This window comes from Leopardus geoffroyi, chromosome A3 (assembly GCF_018350155.1).
Source record: "Leopardus geoffroyi isolate Oge1 chromosome A3, O.geoffroyi_Oge1_pat1.0, whole genome shotgun sequence".
NCBI classification, from domain to species: domain Eukaryota; kingdom Metazoa; phylum Chordata; class Mammalia; order Carnivora; family Felidae; genus Leopardus; species Leopardus geoffroyi.
Window position 1 is genome coordinate 10,612,836 of NC_059336.1, and position 19,585 is coordinate 10,632,420.

At 49.6% G+C, this 19,585-nt stretch overlaps 1 protein-coding gene and 2 long non-coding RNA genes across 16 annotated transcripts in view; 1 reads left to right on the forward strand and 2 right to left on the reverse strand.

Moving 5' to 3' along the window:
- Positions 1–12,624, forward strand: part of NFATC2 (nuclear factor of activated T cells 2) — a 160,135-nt gene extending 147,511 nt beyond the window's left edge. For 4 of the 7 annotated variants that reach the window (XM_045444220.1, XM_045444222.1, XM_045444216.1 and 1 more), the window contains exon 10: positions 8,082–12,624. In XM_045444220.1, the coding sequence (XP_045300176.1) occupies positions 8,082–8,137 (56 nt within the window). In that variant the 3' untranslated portion in view covers positions 8,138–12,624. Of the gene's footprint in view, positions 1–1,036; positions 1,125–8,081 lie in introns of all 7 variants that reach the window. The other 3 variants (XM_045444217.1, XM_045444218.1, XM_045444219.1) reach the window with 3 other exon arrangements.
- Positions 349–8,312, reverse strand: LOC123580007. Of its 8 annotated transcripts, none has more exons than XR_006703073.1 (7): positions 8,200–8,312; positions 6,866–7,093; positions 6,014–6,459; positions 2,038–2,083; positions 1,783–1,952; positions 1,424–1,508; positions 349–715 (listed from the first exon to the last, which is right to left on the reverse strand). It is a non-coding gene; the product is annotated as an uncharacterized LOC123580007 (long non-coding RNA). The 8 variants fall into 8 exon arrangements; XR_006703072.1 differs by having other exon boundaries at positions 6,014–6,076; positions 6,295–7,093; XR_006703071.1 differs by having other exon boundaries at positions 6,014–6,076; positions 6,219–7,093.
- On the reverse strand, positions 9,116–14,963 carry LOC123580008. Its single transcript, XR_006703074.1, has 3 exons — positions 11,169–14,963; positions 10,898–10,942; positions 9,116–9,692 (listed from the first exon to the last, which is right to left on the reverse strand). It is a non-coding gene; the product is annotated as an uncharacterized LOC123580008 (long non-coding RNA).
- Positions 14,964–19,585: the final 4,622 nt, after the last annotated feature.

Here is a 19,585-nt window from a genome sequence, read left to right on the forward strand (position 1 = left end):
CACTGGAGGAGCTGGTTATTTTCTCCTGTGCCTAACCCCAACCCAGCCAACCCGAGTGGAGCCCAGCCTGGGGGAGTTCAGGCCCGTTAACTACAGCCCTGCCGGAAAGCTCTCATTATTTGAGGGTTCTCCACCTTGAAGGGGAGATTTCCGGGAGTCTGTGCCTCGCCTCTGAAAGAGCATCCTGGTTTGCCCAACGATGCTGATAAAGCTACAGCTAGTAAAAGTTGGATCGCTCCCTGTAAGAAATTCATCCCAGAAAACATTTCTAAGTGCAGGCGAAATGGACCCTGGCCTTTTACTCTGGCACTTTTTAAAGGGGATTAAGAGAACAAGTGATTGGAAAACTGCTGTAGAGGGGGAGTTTATTGCTTGTAATGTACACTCATCACCACCCCCTTTTAAGGGCCCTCCGTGTGCTGACTGGGCAGGAGCTATAAAAATAGGAACTTTTTTTCACTGTCAACCAAAAAAAAAAAAAAAAAAAAAGGAAGAAAACGTGCAGTCTTATGAATTTGCATGCGCACTGAGGTTCTATCACTTGTAAGAAGGAAACGAGTCAATAGAAAAGCCTGAAGGAGGGTTACGTTTGAATCGATTCCTCGTGTAATTCTGACGTTCTTTGCTGCAGAAGCTAGCGTGTACCTTTTTCTCTCTTCAGTCGGCCCTGATTCGCAGCTCCGTGGCCTGCAGGAGGCAGGGCTGTTTTGTGTAGCTTAGAAAAAACAAAACAAAACGCCATCACCTCGCGGGTGCCCTTTGATCTCAAGGACCCTCATTTCTTGGCACTAAGTCCCTCCTCTCAGTGACCGCTACACTGGTTTGGGGTTAATTCCGGCACAGTGGTTTTAAGAGGATACAGAATGTGGGCTTAAACTACAGCCGGAGGGTTAAATTCTGTCCTGGGTTCTGAGTTGGCCCTAGGTGAAGAGCTACCCATTCAACGGATGATATTAACGTGAGTTTGGAGTGTAATAGAGGGCAAAGGTGATTTTTTTTTTTTCTTCTCAAAAATGATTTTGCCAATCTTTTTCAGAGCTGATAGACACACACCTTAGCTGGATACAAAACATATTATGAAACAGAATGACTGTGATCTTTGATCCGAGAAATCAAAGTCAAAGGTAATTGACCTCTTCTGCTTCTCCTTTTGTTTTCCAGCTGTGTGTTTCCTTAACCTGAATTACTTTTAGTAGAAGAAATCTTTTCCAACTGTCCTCACAGACACCACTTCCTGCAGGCTAGCCCCCATCGCCCTGTAAGGGGACGCCCCTGGGGTCCATCCCTGAGCTGGTCTGGGAGGCTGGAGCTCACGGATGGGGTGGGGAGGAGAGAGAGGAGAGGAGGCCCTGGGAATTTGCATGTTCTCCCAGGGGCCCCATCACCCCCTCCCAGGAAGAGTATAGCAAGGCCACCTTCCCACCTCTTGAGAGTTCTGCTCCTGCACTGGACCAGCTCCTTTTTGGTTTTGTACATGTTGCTTGGTGTATCCAGTTAAGTAAGACTCTCTGCATTGGGGAGCAAGACAGGGAAGGTAGATCAGAAGCCCCGGGAAGCTGCTCTCGGAGGGTACTGTGCTTGTTCCAGGATAGAGCTGTGGTTTTCCCACTGAACTCAGCAGAGCCCCTGATGTAGCTTCAAGCACTGGACCTATACCTCAGTTGACTTTGGATTCTGGGCCTGCGTAGAAGAGCCTGGTAACTCACGCAGACTTTACAGCACAGGGGGCAGGACGCTCTGTGAATGTAGAGTCCCCCTGGGACGGTGAGGCTGTTGCTTTACCTTTCTGTGCCTCGGCTGTTTAGATGCTGTTGCTGTGACCGAATGCTGTGCACATGCCGATTCGATCCAGCACACGACGTACACTCACCAGAAGTCAGCCGGCGGTGTTGTTGGTTACGTGCCTCCTGACATCTCCCTGGCTCATCGGGCTGGGGCTTCTGAAGGGTTCCCTGGTCAGATAAAGTAGGTTTATTCCATCAAGGCCAGGCCCAGAAGTTCATGGCGGCATCACACGGGTTTTTAAATTACACCTACCGTGTATGTCCATGTGGTTTTCTATATGCACCTCTGAGCAGCTGTTCTGCAAGCTGTTCTGAAAACGCACCCAAATTCACTGCCAGCTGCCACGCCCATCAGCACACACAGTGGCCTGGACATTCTGGAAGGATGGGCTCTGCTGATAAGACTTGCTGACACTTCCTAGTAGCAGCATGAAAGGGGTATGGGGAGGGGGGGGGTGTTTCTCTGGCACGTTCTCCAACAGCAACTATCAAACACTGTCCACAAAGGCAACAATGCCATCAGGGAACATTTGCTGAATACCAGGTGCCAGACTCCCTCCCGAGGGCTTCGGATCCGGGACTCAGGGTGACACAAATGCAGCTAAAATGTCAGTGTGGACAGTGTAAACCACTTCACAGAGTCCTGAAGGGGCCTTTTTAAAGCGTGTTTCTTCCCTCCCTGGTATTAGCACTTGGCAATGCTTCTGACCTTACAGGGGCCTGGGAACTTTGGCAAGCTGGCTCTGATGTCCAGGGCCCCTGGGGGATTTACTATCCTGTACCTCTCGGACCCCACCCAAGGCTTTGGGCTTCAGGCCTGTCAAGGGTTTTGTTTTTTTTTTTTTTTTTTTTTTTTTTTTTGTCTTTTTCGCTGAGTCTAAAGTCTGGCCTGGCCCATCTGGAAAGCTCTTCACTGTTCCCGAGTTCCCCCAGAGCACACAGAGGTGGCTGGAAAGTTCCTGAGCCAGCAAAAAGCAGAGCGAAAAAGAGTTTTGTTCTTAGAGGACAGATCATTTCAGTTTTGATATCAGCGTCCCAGGAGAAGGGCCACCTTGCCTGCTCAGCCCTTTTCCACATGCTAGTGGGGAAGAGGCCGGGTGCTCACCCTCAGCTGTCCCAGCAGCTTTACCTCACGGCAGTTGGGACAGAATCACCCCGAACACACGTCACCGGCTTCCTGGTCCAGCCTCCTTGCCCCAAGCATGGGTCTCGAGAGGAGATTCGGCCGAGCGCTGCGGGATGAAGAACGGTAGTGAGTGGACCCTGCCCCTATCCTGGCTCTTAGACTCTCTGGCCTAGAGAACGCAGCCTCCCCCATTCCTGTCCAAGCTCGAGGAGTGTCTTTCTGGCTGTGGCCTTTGTGGCTGGCCCCCAGACTCTTGTGGGCACTCACATGATCTAACCAGATTTGAGAAAACATGCTTGAGGCTTTGGGAGAGAAACAGGAGGGGGTCTCTCCACTCCTTCCTGTTGTTGCTTTTTCGGGGAATTAAGTTCCAAAGTCAGCAATTAAGGGGAAAAGGCCCAGAGTCAAAGTTACCCTTGACGGGCTTTTAAATTACACCTACCGTGTGCATCCGTGTGGTTTTCCACATGCACCTCTGAGCAGCTGTGCTGCAAGGTAAAGTTTGAGAACCTCTGAGCTCAGCTGAATGCAAGTCAGTATGGCAGGTGTCTGGCCCTTCAAGGGAATCGTAACATTCCCAGGGCAGAGTGGGATGCTAAGAGAAATCCAAGTTTGTAGACATAAACACCCAGGGTTGTTTGAGGAACATCACAAGTAAGAGGCATTGGCTTTATTCCCCTCCCCCCCTAAAAAAAAAGTAGGTGAAAAAACACCGCTCTGCCATGGTATATACGAGGGGCTGGTACACTAAGTCTCACACCAGTTGGCAACTGGCCTGTTCAGATCTGGCCCCCCGTCTGTTGTGGCGAATAAAGTTTTATTGGCACACAGCCATGTCCGTTTGCTCACATACTGTCTATGGCTGCTTTCACACTACAGGGCAGAGCTGGGTAGTTGAGTAGGGGGCCCATAGCACTGTAAATATTTTTGTCTGGCCCTTTACAGAAGAAGTTTGATGATCCCTCATTCTTTTTATGCCAACAGCCCTTTATTAGAAGGGTTTTATTTTTATTCTCTGCTTGATTTTTCCAGAGTTTTAAAGAGAAAAATATATAATTATAATATACTTACATCTGTCGATCTTTTCCTTTCTGGTTTCAGCCTTAGGTGTCAGGCTTAGAAATCACCCTGAGGTTGTACACGTTCATCAATGTTTTCATCACGGCACCTCGCGCTAGAGGTGATAAAAGGTCAGGGCTGCCTGTGGTAGAGGCGACACCATTAGCCTCAATTCTGTTCTGAGAAAGTGATACTCGATGACCGCCTTAACCACTCAACATATGGCCTTCTCTGCTGTTAACTTCGCAGAGGCTGCCCTCGCCTTTTCCTGACACACACACGCGCACACACACGACACTGAGGACGCCAGGACCGTGGAAAAGACATGATGACTTCTGCACTTAATAGCACGGTCTCATCAATTGTGTAGCCATCTAGGGTTCAGGTTAATACATGGGCCTTGAGTTCAAATCGCAATTCCATCACCTAGTATGGCAGGGGATTGCCTATCTCCGACTATGAGGCAAGGGTTGTATTGCCAGGTTTGGCGTAAGAGAAACTTTGCATTTGTTACAGTGCGTGGCACGCAGTCAGCCTTCAACAAATGCGAATGGCTTATATTCTTTTGTAGAGAAAAGGTTCCAGACGAGTAACAGATTGGCAACCCCTTTGTCAATTGGAGGGCAGAGGAAAGACAGCTTCCCCAAACTAAGTGACCTAGGCTGTGGTGTGGGATATCTGTGGGGGGCTGAGATGCATACATTAGGTACCTGCTGTATGCATGGCACCCTGAGGACACAGGAAACTCAAATAACCTGGCCTAGGAGGTCGCAAGCAAAGCATTGTGAGAATTCGCTATTTGCTTCTGGAGGAAGTGAGGGCCCGAGGGTAGGAGTGGGAGACAGCTTCCGTGCAAAGGTGGCATGGGGACGAGGAGAGGGGCTGTTGGAGAAATGCGTGCGGCCCAGCTTGGGAAGAGGTGGGAGGAAAGATACAAAAGTTGGCCTAGGATAGATGCTCAAAGCATTTACTGACTGGATGGAACGCAGAAGGCGGATACAGAACCGTGTTTCAGCACTCAGAGTGGGGACGAAGCCCAGAGCTGTCTGCGGGACCTGAGGCTACTTACCACTTGAGGAGAAAAAGGAAGCTCAGAAAGGCGTCACTGAGCACTTCCTGAGGCCCTGTTTAAAAGCGGAGGATTCCGTGGGGGAACGAGAACCTAAAGCACTAGCTGGTAAACTGCCTGGAACGGATACCTGGAGGAGACTGGGCAGGACTGGGGGGATGCAGTGCGGAGCAGGAGAGGGAGCAGAGCCTTGAATGGAGGAGTGAGGAGAAAGGGGCCGCTGGGTTACTCTACCAGCAGAATGCAGTAGAAGCCTGCGTGGCTGGCGAGGGAAGCAGGGGGCACCCAGAGCGGGGGTTTTTTGCGTAAGGGAGACCTTAATAAGCAGGTAGAGCTGCAGAGGGAGACGAGAGCTGGAGAAGGAGGTGCGGCAGGGCTGAGGCAGGAGCCCCCGCCCCGTCCCATCCAGCACAGAAGCCGGGGGAGGACCCAGGGAGAGGTTGCATGGTGGGCATCAGGGAACTGGTTTGAATACTTGTGGCTGCAGAGGGGAGACCTCCCTGCAGACAGGAGACCCGGCTCTGGAGCAGAGACCGTCCACGTCTTGGGCTCGAGGTCCCCCAAGTGGGGGGGGGGGGGCCGGCGCTGCCCCTGCCAACACCCAGCTGGCACTCCCGCTCTAGAACTTTCTCCGTGCTCCCAGCCAGGGGAGCCAGCCCTGAGGTTTCAGCAAGAGAAGGTTCCTCTAGCCAGAGAGGTTTCTGCGGGGTTTGAGTGGGCCTCACGTCGGGGCCTGGGCCCACAGCCGCCCCCTCGCCACCCCCAACCACATGAAGGTCTAAGTGCACGCTGTCCGGAGTTTTCCAGACGCAACTATTAGCATCTACCTGACTCTAGCTTTCAGGAAGCGGGCAGAGCGTCTCTGTGCTTGAACACGGCGCCTACCTTCCACCCCCGCCCCGGCCCCAGCCCCTGCCTTCTGAGGAGGGGGAGCAACCCTTTAGTGAGGGCCGTGGTGCCCACATGGCTGCCTACCAGATATTTTTAGAAAGCCGAGGCTGTGGAAAGTTTCCATTAAGGATCGACTCTTCTGGTTTCCTAGATTGAGAAAACAGGAAGCCCTTCAGAATCCGGGCTTTGAAAAGCTTCCCATGAAGCGGCACTGACCCCACCTCCCTCCCCCTGGCATTCTGCTCCCCCTGTGGCTCCCTGCCTGCCTCACAAAGGGCTCTCAGCTTACCAGGCCCGGGCAGGGTTCACAGAAGGGTGGGCTGGGTTCCTGCTTTAGGGCCCCTGGGAGTCAGCTCAGCCAGTACCTGGTATACAGTAAGTGCCCGGTCAACAACGTTGGTTTGCTGAATGTGAATTCATCCTCTGAGCTATTAATGGATCCGTGGCCACGCTTTGCTGTGCTCATACTATGCACGTGTACCTCCGTAGGTATAACATCTCATACCTAATGTGCACCATGCTGTGAACACCTGCCAGACACGGGGCACCGTGATAAGTCCATCACTTGCATGATCTTATCCAAGCTCCTCTAGGACCCTAGAAGGGAGGTGACGTTTTTAGACCCGATTTACAGATGGGGAGACTGAGGCAAATTCAAGTAAGGAGGCAGCAGAGAAGGGATGCTAACCCGAACTCCCACCTCGCACGTGCTTTCAGCGCATACCTGAAGAACAGGGAGCGGTGCCTCAATAGTCTCTAGCACAAAACGAAGCCCACCGAGGCGAAGCACTCATTCAGAGTCTGACCCCGAGCCTGGGGGTGTGGGGAGTGGAGCCAGCTGCTACGGAACACCATTTGCCAGGCGGGCGCCAGGAGCGGGCATGGGCCTCAGTGCCTACCAGGGACTAAGCCGTACACGTTGTGGGTTCCGCTTACCAGAGGAGAAAACCGAGGCACAGAGAGGTAGGGTCACGCCGCTACCAGTGGAGGGAGGGAGCCCAAGGGCAAGCGTGCCTTTTCCAGCTCAAGGGCAGTTGGCTTTTTTGGGAAAGTTTTGCGCTTTCCCTGGGGCTTGCAGACTCGTCCACGCAGGGTCTTCTGGGAATAGCATGCTGGACCCAGGAGGGCTCCGCTTGAGCGTGGGGTGGGGGGCTTGGAGCAAATCTCAACAGAAACAGAAAATAAGCAGGGAGGATTACAGTAAGGTAATCAAAGACGAAACCCACGAAGAGGACTGCGGGAGGAGGCGGGGGAGGGGAGATTAAGAACCTTCGAAGGCACCCAATAGGGGTCTCCCTCCTCTCCGCTCTCCTCCTGCCCCTGGGACCAGTCGACCCATCCCACTGCACAGGCAAGGGCGTACATAGCCCTCGGGTTTGTGCACACCCCCTGCCTCGGATCTGGGCTGCTGCAGAGAGCAACTTTTTACCAAGAAAGTTGTTTTTTTTTTTCTTTTTTGCCAGATCCCCATTCTAAGACCTTCCTGCCTTGCTTACAGAGACAGGGGCCCTGGATAAGGGGGCCGAGATGGGAGAAGAGAACCAGCTTCTTGATGTCAGGGGCTGGCGTTACATTCCTGGTTCCCTTGTGGGGGAGGGGGTGACCGAATTTTCCAGAGCCCCTCGGACAGAGGACACTTCGCCAGCATGGGTGGTGGTGGGGGGGAGGGGTAAGGCCAGAATTTCTGGTTGTGCTGAGAGAGATGTCGTCTACACTGATGGCTACTCTCAGTGGTATCTCCATCTACTCTCTTTTGAAAAGTCTCTTTTGAGAACTGAACGCTTTGTGGGTCAACTATGGTTTAGTCTCGTAGTAGGTATTTTCCGGATGCTGTAATAACGGAAGGAGTGTGGTAGTCAGCAGAGAGCCTGAACATACTTAGATCCTGCCCTAGGGCCCAGCTCAGTTTCTGCCACGATTTTTTAAAGTTCCCTTCACAAACACATCCGTAGCACAAAATATTACTGTCCAGGAAAACAGAAAAAGCACAGGAAGGCATTTCTTACGTTAAAAATTGTCCAACGTATTATCGGAGAGAACAAAAGCGTGGTTTGTTTGTTTAAAGGTTCTAGAAAGCTAATCCGACCCGTGTTGTTGGTGCCCTCTCACTCGCCCCTCCTCTCTCTCTCTCTCTTTCTCTTTTCTTTTGTAGTTAATGAAATTATCAGGAAGGAGTTTTCAGGACCTCCCGCCAGAAATCAGACGTAGAAGATGCCATTAGCAAGACACCTTCCGTATCTGACCCCTCGGAGCCTTCCACTGCCTCTCACCTTCTGTTCTCTTTACTGTACATCTCCTGGCCCGGAGGCCACACGCGGGACCATGTTCTGGCAAAAAGCTGACCCTCGATTAAGGAGCTCGCCACCTCTCTGTGTAAACACCAGGGAGAACGCTCTGCCTTTTTGATTTTTGTTTTAAATCCCAAAGAGCATCTCGGTTGACTTTCATGGTGTCCTTAAGTGCCTGCTGACCAAAAAAAAACACATTCTGCACAAGACAGCACGCCGCGACGGCCCCGAGAACGGACTGACCGGAGCTCAGGGCCTGGGCTGGGGTGGGGGGTGGAAGATGTGGGCCGTGTCATTAAACCCCAGCCCTGCGTTCATTTTTCCAGGTCACAGATACACCTCCTGTACCTTTTGAAGGAAAAGGAGTTTTCAAACAGCAGCCAAGGGAACGTGACCCCAGAGTCTGGCTTATGGGCTGAAGAAAAACGGAAGCCGGACCGTCATCCTTAGGGATCGCCTGTTCCTGGCCACGGTTGGGCCACAGCGAAAGCCTGATTTTTGAGTTTTCTCATTCTGAAGCACAAGTGGCCCCTAACAAGATGGCCTGTTAAAACTCGGCGTTAAGTTATGACACGTGTACACGTTATTTTTTTTTCCTCTGCTTCAAAAAGCTGGCTGGAGGGTGGGGCTCGCTCCAGGCCAGCAGTTCCTCACCCCTGCAGCGGGCGGTCGGACTCGAGCAGGGACCGCAGGCTGCAGTGTGAACACCTCCGCACCCCTGCAACCTAATGGCTTTCTGCTGCTCTCGCTTGCTTTCTTCCTAACGGCCAGAGTGCTTTTTTTTTCCCCGTAAACTAGCGAGGAACAACAATCTCAGGCATGTGCATTGAATTTTGAGAAGGAATTGAAGAGGAGCTAAAACCACCAAAAAAAAAAAAAAAAAAAAAAAAAAAAAAAAAAAAAAAAGTGAAGGTATTTTGGTTAAATTGTGAGAAATGAGGCAATGAGCAGGCCTAAGCATTTCTTTTTCTAAGTGGGTTCCCCCGTGAGAAGGGCAGAGTTCCCTCTGGCCTCGACTCCACGTGGGAAGCCATCGCAGGCTGTGGCCCCCAAAGTTCATTGGTGATCTTTACCTGAAGCCCTTTCAAGCGTCCCTCGGTCCCCAAGACCTGTCTGCATTAGCCGCCTGCATCCGCATCGAAGAGAACCAGCCCATGTGCAGTCCGCAGTTGGACAGAGCTCTGCCCGGACCGCTTGTATGGTGATTGGCCCCCAAATTCTGTCTCCACTGCGCACAGCGAGCCCTCATGAGTCTGCCTCCTCCGGTGCAGTTTCTGCAAACACAGAACACTCTTGAGTCCTCCGCAGGGGTGGGTTCTCATCGCCCAGATGCGTTCCTGTTTGCATGTACCGTGGACACCCCGGGACAAGCCAGGGATTCATTTTCGGCCATTCGGTTTCTTCCCCCGTAATCAACAACAGAATGCAGAGGTCCCGGCACTCTTCGAAAGGCTCTGCTTCGTGATTTCTCAGATCTGCTAGGGAGAAGCGTAGGAAGAGAATCCTGGCCGTTGAGGTCTCCCTGTGGCATTTACAAGTCCTGGCTTCCTAGTCAAGGTTATCCGGAGGTTAAACCTTCCCCACAGCTCTGCCAGGAGCGTGAGGCTTGGTGACTACAGCCTGGTGGGTCTGGTGCTCCAGAGAGTGGACAGAACGCCCAGGGTGTGACCTTTTCATCGAGGCCTAGCATTTGTTCTCCCCCTAACAACCGGGGACCTCTCTTCCACCCACCCCAAGCACAAAGTTTAGCAAAATCCTCTTTTATGCAAATTGCCGCAGAGCTCCTGGGATGTGAAATGCTTCCTAATTCACGAAAAGTTTCCTTACACCAGCAGCTTTACCCAAAGCAGTCTCTCCAGCAATATTGGACTTCGCTGGGGCAGAGTTAGCGTTTGGTGAGAGATCTGTTCTCACTTGACCTGGCTGGGAACCATTTCCCTTTTTTTTTTCTTTGCACATGAGGGATATTGGCCTTCCTCAGTTATCTGAATGTTTTACCCAAGTGCCTTCCTGCTATTAGAGCAAAGTCGCTCTGCTTCATTGTGCCTGGATGGGGCAAACAAGGGCTAACGCGTTTTCCATCAATCTTCTAGGTTAGTGAAAAGGGCCTCCCGCTAGTTCCAACTCTTGCACGAATCTGTGCACCTACGTGTGTGTGTGTATAACGCACGCACAAGCTTTCTCTGAGACCACCTAGGCTGGATATTAGAGGAAGCCCTTTCATAAACAACTCTACCCAACAGCGAAGGAAAGAGAAGCAAAAAGCATTAGTTTTGAGACATAAACAGGCGAGAGAATGTGTATTAGGAACCGACAGCTAGCGAGAAAGTTTGGTCAGTAACAAATGCCAGGAGGAGATTTTGCCAAGAGGAATTGCTCACCAAATATTTTCAGTCTGGGAAGAGGCAATAGGATCCTCTACAGAGAAGGAGAAAGTAAGGATGTCTAAGTGGGAAAGATGTGTGTGTTGCACGCGTGAGAAGGATCTCAGGTGGAGGTTTGCACTTGCCACATCCAAGGTAATGTACATATGTAGCATTGCTAACAGGAATCTACCGTGTTGCTGAATGTAGTATATTTCCCGAGTTTGCAAGTCTTCCTGTATGTACAAAAAATACTGCTGCCTGATAATATATAATAGCAACCCAAAGTAGTAGGTTATTAAATTTTATTTTCTTACCTGTATTTTTATGCTTTTTATCTGTCCCGAAAATATCACACACCCCTGTTGGAATTAGAAAATATTTATAAATGGTTGAAATCTCTTGCAAGTGTCTCTTTTTACATATGCTGAGGATTTCCGCCTCCCCCCCCCCCCACCCCAAGGATGTATCCTTGAAAATTTGTGAATCGTGCTAGCAAAAACACAAAACAAAAATACAAAAAAAAAAAAAAAAACAACCCACAACCCCCCCCCCCCCACCAAGAAAAAGCCCCACGAAACTACCCACCTCAGAGTTTATCAGTCACCTGAGTCTTAGAAGAAAGCATCTTTGGAGAAAGAAGGGGGATGGCTTTGTGGAAAAAGGAACCATCTGTTGCCAACTCTGAGCCTGCGTCTGGTCACGGAGGAGAACTGTCTTGTAAAGTGTTTAGATCCCCCAAAGAAGTGGCCTAGTAGGTGATCGTGAGTTAAAAACAAAACCGCCTGTGTGGTAACGGGATTCTGAAAGACTTCGCAAAGTTCACAGAACCCTGGGTGCAGGCTACCGTTTACAGAGCTGACCAAATCCCGCTAGGTAACCCCTGTACGCATTATCCAAAGGACATGCAGAGTTTTCCAGCATAGACACACCCTAGATGAATCAGGATGGTTCCTTCGAAAAACTGGAAAGCACTGATGGGGCCTTTCTCGTTTACATCCAGTAGCCAAGACGTCGGTCTCAGGAAGTCCGTCTTGGCCAGCGTGGGAGCTGCAACATTTAGACAGATTGGAAGCGGATATGTTCTGGTTGTTACAACAGACTAAAGGGAGGCTGAATGTGTTTGTTTTCATGTCAAAAAACGCTTCCCAAGTGCTTTCTATTCACAATTGAAAGACCGTCAGAGGTCCGACTAACAATTTTGTTCACGTTTACAGGAGGCATGGGGGTTGGGACATTCCTGACAAGGTCCGGCATCCATTTTTTTTTTTTTTTTTTTTTTTTTTTCGGAGGGATGACCCTTTAGCAGGTACCCAACACATCCTAACCGCCAGTCTTCCAAGCCCAGGGCTTAGGCCTTAAACCTCATGGAGCCAAACCAGCCAATGCACGGGTTTTCCTGCATTCCAGCTAAATGCTTAAGAAGTGTCACAAAGGATTGTGATTGCAAACATCAGTTTCCCTCCGCTGTCGGGAGTACCTTCAGTTCTAGCCAACGTCACCATCTTAACTCAGTTTGTTTAAAAACAAACGTTTCTGTGATTGGTGAGCTGGAGATGGTCCCTAAGCGAGCCCCTCTGAAAAGGAGACGGGATGTTGGGTGTTGGAAAAAACGTTTAACACCCTGCCTTCATGCAGGTGTCGGCAGCCCAAACACCTGCCCCGTCCCGGGTCGGACGCATCGGAAGCAAAGGATACACTTTCCATTAGGGCACGGGCTTTCAGCACTACCCCTGGGACAAGTTTAGACCCTGAGCACCTTGTCAAAGAACCTCCCTTACCCCCATTGCCTCTACAGCCCTCAGAGGGGAGAAAATGTTGACCATGCCGTAAGTAGTTCTCCAACAAACAGAATTCTCTCCAACAGGGTGGTGCTGGAAGGCTTAGGTTTTAAAAATCTTGACTGTTAAGGAAGTTTGAATACATCACATTCCTATGCAAAATGTTTTTAATCTCCAGTTTAATGTAGTTTATTTTTGCTATATGTAAAGTATTTTTATACGGCTTATATCGTGATAGTTTAGCAATAAAACAGCTGAAAGCAGTGAGTGCTTTGGTGTATCTTTTCTTCTCTAGAGATGCTGCTCAAATTTGCCTTTTACATTTTGAGTTCATACAGGGACCTTTTCTGTGGGTACAGATACCCCGTATAGGTTTAATCCTGGTCTCAGCCCCAGGGGGTAGGCAAGATGCTATCCACCATCTAGCACCGGGGCTCAGAACCCACTTGCCCAAAGCGGCAGCGTCAGGAAGTCAACCTGGCTTTGTCCACTTCTCTCCCTGCTCCCATCAGGGTAGCTCTGCCATAATCGGTCTTTAAACCTGTTGAGAAGGGCAGCTAGGTAAAGAGGATGTCTAATGTCCTGGGCCAGCTCACAGAGGGTTGCAGAGCATTCACAGACAGCTGGGCTGAGCTGGCCACTTGAAAGGAAAAGCAATTCTTTGAATATTTTACACAATTTAATATTTTACACAATTTAAAAGCGAAAAGTGTCTTTTACCAAACCCACAAAGAGAATATTTAAATACTAGAACTTTCCAGCTGGCTTCCTCCTGACAACAGCTTTCCATCCCTCACCCCCCCCCCCCCCCACCTTATAGCTAAAGCACCTAAGAGTTTGGAAGTGATTGCCGTTTAGTCTTAATATTGCTCAAACTTCACCCACTGGTCAGCTCTACCCTGGTCAGGATCCCTGCCCTGGGCTCTGTGCTTCAGGACCCCTCTACCAACACCACAGCTTTGCCTTTGGAATGCCTTCTTGGGGACTTTCCAGGCCCCACTTCCAGTGCCTGGAACCAATAGTACCATACGGGTGGGGTGTCCCAAGCACATACAGGGTCCTGCATGGGTTCTGGCTACTGGAAGTGCCTCCCCATGGTCCCCTCTGGTGGCCGGGCCCAGCTGGTTCCCATTTCGTCCCTTTAGAGCATAAGGTTGGCCAGATGCCCCCAAAGAGCTCCAGAACCCACACCTATAGGATCTGAGCTGGCTTCTAGAAGAGCTTCCTGGTGAACAGTTTGTTCCTGATGACCAGCACAGTATTTTAGTTTTTTTTTTTTTTGTGGGATGTGAAATTGGGTCACCAGAATGGTGCTGGAATATTGATCTGAGGCAGTCTTAAATTGCTTGTGTACACAGGATCCCCACAGAAATAATTTGCCCAGGCCCACACACTCTACGGACAATCCTGCCCCTTACAGTTTTTGCTGTAGCTGTTGTAAAACTGGTTTTGTTTCAATGAACATTCTGAAAACTTTATGCTGCTTTTCCTGGATAGAAACCCAGAATCATCTCAAGCAGAGGAGAAGGATAAAACTATACAGCCACTTAAAAAATAAGTCTGTGTTCTATGTTTATAGCTGAGCCACACTGGGTAAACCAAGTCAACCTGTGCCTCAGTTTCCCCAGATGTAAAAGGTGGATAAGAATAGTCCCTGCCTCATAGGCATTGTGTACTTAATAATTATTAGCTATTGATACAACATCCCATCAACTGGCAAATTTAAGAATCACCCAAAGGTGGACCCCATCTTCCCATTATCAGGAAGGAAGCATTCCGAGCTCCGAAAACAGGTCTTGGACTTTTCACACTAAGTTGTTAAAGCCAAAAACTTGAGCTCATCCAGTTCCCAAACCCTGAAACAAAAAGGGAAACACAAGGGGCATCTCGTTTCTCTGCACTGGGGCGACTTGGCCAGTCTGTGAACATCTCTTACCACATGCAACAGCATGGTGTAGTTTTGTACTAAGGAGTAAAAATACAACACTGGTTTAGTAACAAGTGGGAATTGAAGAAATAAGATTTTACAAGAACAAGTGAAATGCTGACTATAACATTTTCAGGTTCACAGATTGGAAGGAAACGGATGTCTTGGCAGGAGCAGGCTGAATATGAAATAATCCTGAGAAGGAGGCGTAACCACAGAGACCATTAAGAAATGAAAGCCAGACTTCCAGGGAAGGTGGAGGAGTAGGAGGACCCTAAGCTCACATTGCCCCACAGATACAACTAGGTAACAGACACATCAGTGTAAATAACCCAGAAAATGACACAAAGGCTGGAAGAACATTCTTTCCACAGCTAAAGGTAGAGAAGAGGCCACACAGAGTGGAGGAAGGGCAGAGACACAGTTGGGAGCTAAACAGACCTGTGGGACTGCCCACTGGAAGGACACTGCAGGTTGCAGAGAGGGGACAGAAATACACTCTTACACTGGGAAGCCCACATGCGAAAGACAAATCCCCATAACGTTTGGCCGTGAAAACCAAAGGGGCCAAATTTCAGTTCTTAAAATCAGTGGGGCTTAAAACCCAGAACTTGAAAAATCAGCTTGCTCTGGGGTGCCTGGGTGACTCAGCCGGTGAAGTGTCTGACTTCGGCTCAGGTCACGATCTCGTGGTTCATGAGTTCGAGCCCCGCGTCGGGCTCTATGCTGACCTTTCGGAGCCTGGAGCCTGCTTCGGATTCTGCGTCTCCCTCTCTCTCTGCCCCTCCCCCGCTCATTCTCGCATACTCTCTCTCTCAAAAATAAACTTAAATTTTTTTAAGTTAACATGCTCTGAGAGAGCTGGGAGGGAGAGAGGAAACTGGACCTCTGCCCTTAAAGAAACAGCACAATAAAAAACCCGGGAAATAAATATAGAAGCAGAAGTTTGAAACTCCCCTGTGGCCTACGGGAGGAAGATTTGTTTACTAATCTATCTCAGAGCTGGTGCTGGAGGGCAGGGATCGACGGGACACTTCTCTAGTAACAAAGGAGGTGTCAGGTGCCATTTCCCTCCCCGTGCCCCCCTCCCAGCCTAGACACCCATGGGAAACAGCAAGGCCGCAACGATCGCTACCTAACTTGCTAACAGTGTGCTCTGCCCCTGTGTTCTTCTGTGGACACGACCCCTCCACCAGGCCTCTGCACCAGGTCTCCTCCCATAGCAGACTCCTGCAAACCTTGCTAATATCAGGCTTCCTGCCCCACGCCCCCCCCCCCCACGTCTGTGGGTCTGCCCCCTCTAACTCAGCCTGCCGCTGTTGGGGCTACACGTCCCCTCCCACTGGTGGGGACCTTGCTGGCACTGCGTGTGCATTGCTCCCACCTTCTCTTGCAATTTGCTGCTACTACGTCTCTAGCAAACACCTGGCCTAATTCAACTCCAGCCCAAGGTGGCCTCAGACCGGCCCACTAACAACGTAGGTACCAAATTCAGCCCACAACAGGCAAAAAGAGCTAGTTCGGATGACTGGACTGAAGGCAAAAGTGGCTCTGTGACAATAGGGCACATGCAACACACACAGGAGACACTGCTCAGGCACCAAGCTCTGGCGAACAGGGAGCACTGTGCTTCAGGACTTCTTCTTCATAAGGCCACTACTTTCAAGAGCAGGAGACATAGCTGACTTTCCTGACACACAGAAATAGACACAGAGTTAAACAAAAAGAGGGGACAGAGGAATAGGTCCCAAATGAAAGAACAAGACAATCACAGCAAGAAAGCTAAACACAATGGAGATAAGTAATATGCCTGATAGAAAATTTAAAGTAATGGTCAAAAAGATACTGACTCGACTTGAGAAAAGAGTGGAGGACCTCAGTGAGAATCTTAACTGGGAGACAGAAAACAAAGAACCAGAGACAAAGAACTCAATAGCTGAAATGAAAAAGACCCTAGATGGAATAAATAATAGACTAGAGGAAGCAGAGGAATGGATCAGTGACCTGAAAGAGTCATGGAAAGCAATCAAGCTGAACAGGAGAGAGAAAAATAATAATAAATGAGAATAGATTTAGGGAACTCAGGAACACCGTCAAGTGTCATAACATTTGCATTACAGGAATCCCAGAAGAAGGAAAGAGAGGAAAGGGGGCAGAATTTGAAGAAGTAATAGCTGAAAACTTCCCAAATCTGAGGGAGGAAACAGAAATCTAAAACATAGGAGAAACAGAGAGCCCCCAACAAAATCAACTCAAAGAGATCCACACCAAGACATATAGCAATTCAAATGGCAAAAAGTAGTGATAGAAAATTTTCAAAGCAGCAAAAAACAGTTATATACAAGGGAAACGTCATAAGGCTATCAGCAGATTTTTCAGCAGAAACCTTGAAGGCCAGAAGGGAGTGGCATGATATATTCAAAGTGCTGAAAGGGAAAAATCACCAACCACGAATACTCTATCCAGCAAGGCTATCATTCATAATTGAAGGAGACATAAAGAGTTTCCCAGGCCAACAAAAGTTAGAGGAATTCATGACCCCTAAAGCAACCCTACAAAAAGTGTTAAAGGGGACTCTGAGTAGAAAAGAAAAACCGTAAGTAGGAGTAAGAAAAGTAGGAAACACGGAAGCAGTAAAATTAAGTAGATCTCTAAAAACCAGGGATTCATGAAATAAAAGGACATAATGTATGACATCATATACCTAAAATGTGTGAGAGAGGAATATAGGTAAATAAAGAGTTCAAACTTAAGTGACTGTCAACTTAATATAGACTTCTCTGTAAGAAAATGTAAAATACAGGAGCGCCTGGGTGGCTCAGTCGGTTGGGCGGCCGACTTCAGCTCAGGTCACGATCTCACGGTCCGTGAGTTCGAGCCCCACGTCGGGCTCTGGGCTGATGGCTCAGAGCCTGGACCCTGCTTCCGATTCTGTGTCCCCCTCTCTCTCTGCCCCTCCCCCGTTCATGCTCTGTCTCTGTCTCAAAAATAAATAAACATTAAAAAAAAATTAAAAAAAAAAAGAAAATGTAAAATACAAACCTAATGGTAACCACGAGTCAAAAATTAGTAATAGAAATGCAAAAAACAAAAAGAATCCAACTATATCACTAAAGAAAATCAGCAAACTATGAGAGAAGAGAGCAAAAGAAGGAATAGAGAAGAACTACAAAAAACAACCGTAAAGCAAGGAATAAAATGGCAATAAATACATACCTATTAATAACTACTTTGAATGTAAATGGACTAAATGTTCCAAAAGACACAGTGCGACAGAGTGGATAAGAAAGAAAGACCCATCTATATGCTGCCCAGAAGAGACTCATTTCAGACCTAAAAACATGCAGATTGAAAGTGATGGGATGGAAAAGCATTCATCATGCAAATGGAAGTGAAAAGCTGAGGTAGCAACACTTATATCAGACAAAAGAGACTTTAAAACAATGACTTTAATAAGAAACAAAGCACACTATATAATCATAAAAGGAGTAATCCAACAAGATATAACAACTTTAAATATGTATCTGACATGGGAGTGCCCAAAGACAATAAAGCAGCTAATAACAACCATAAAGTAATTGAAAGTAATACACTAATAATAGGGGACTTTAACACCCCATTTACAACAATGGATAGATTATCCAAACAGAAAGTCAACAAGGAAATAGTTTTGAATGACACATTGGACAGGTGGATCTAACAGGTCTATTCAGAACATTCCATCCTAAAACAGCAGAATACACATTCTTTTCAAGTGCATATGGAACATTCTCCAGAATAGATAACGTATTAGGCCACAAAACAAGTCTCGACAAATTTGAAAAGATCAAAGTCATTCTAGACATCTTTTCCGACCACAATGCTATGAAACTGGAAATCAACCGCAAGAAAAAATCTGGAAAAAAACACAAATACATGGAGGTTAAGTTCATGCTGCTAAACAATGAATGGGTCAACCAAGGAATCAAGGAGGAAATCAAAGAATACGCGGAGACAAATGAAAAGGAAAACACATGGACCAGTATCTTTGGGATGCAGCAAAGGCTGTTCTAGGAGGGAAGTTTATAGCAATATTGGGCTACCTCAAGAAGCAAGAAAAATCTCAAATAAACAACTTAACCTTACACTTAAAGGAGCCAGAAAAAGAACAGGGCACCTGGGTGGCTCAGTGGGTTGAACGTCTGCTTGATTTTGGCTCTCATGATCCCAGGGTCATGGGATGAAGCGCTGTCTCAGGCTCTGTGCTGAAAGTGGAGCCTAGGATTCTTTCTCCCTCCCTCTCCCTCCCTCTCCCTCCCTCTCCACCCCCTCCTTCCCCCTCCCTCCCCCTCTCTCTGCCTCTCCCTCTCCCTCTCCCTGCATCTCCCTCTCCCTCTCCCTGCCCCTCCCTCCCTCTCCCTGCCCCTCCCTCCCTCCCTCCCTCTACCTCTCCCTCTCCCTCCCTTGCCTCTGCCTCTCCCTCTCCCTCCCTTGCCTCTGCCTCTCCCTCTCCCTCCCTCCCTCTGCCTCTCCCTCTCCCTCCCTCCGCCTCTCCCTCTCCCTCCCTTGCCTCCGCCTCTCCCTCTCCCTCCCTTGCCTCCGCCTCTCCCTCTCCCTCCCTTGCCTCTGCCTCTCCCTCTCCCTCCCTTGCCTCTGCCTCTCCCTCTCCCTCCCTTGCCTCTGCCTCTCCCTCTCCCTCCCTTGCCTCTGCCTCTCCCTCTCCCTCCCTTGCCTCTGCCTCTCCCTCTCCCTCCCTTGCCTCTGCCTCTCCCTCTCCCTCCCTCCCTCTGCCTCTCCCTCTCCCTCCCTCCCTCTGCCTCTGCCTCTCCCTCCCTCTCCCTCCCTCTGCCTCTCCCTCCCCGTCCCTCTGCCTCTCCCTCCCTCTGCCTCTCCCTCCCCCTCCCTCTGCCTCTGCCTCTCCCTCCCCCTCCCTCTGCCTCTCCCTCTCCCTCCCTCCCTCTGCCTCTCCCTCTCCCTCCCTCCCTCTGCCTCTCCCTCTCCCTCCCTCCCTCTGCCTCTCCCTCCCTCTCCCTCCCTCTCCCTCCCTCTGCCTCTCCCTCCCTCTGCCTCTGCCTCTCCCTCTGCCTCTGCCTCTCCCTCTGCCTCTCCTTCTCCCTCTCCCTCCCTCTCTCCCTCCCTCTGCCTCTCCTTCTCCCTCTCCCTCCCTCTGCCTCTCCCTCTCCCTCCCTCTGCCTCTGCCTCTCCCTCTCCCTCCCTCTGCCTCTGCCTCTCCCTCTCCCTCCCTCTGCCTCTCCCTCCCTCTGCCTCTGCCTCTCCCTCTCCCTCTCCCTCCCCCTCCCTCTGCCTCTGCCTCTCCC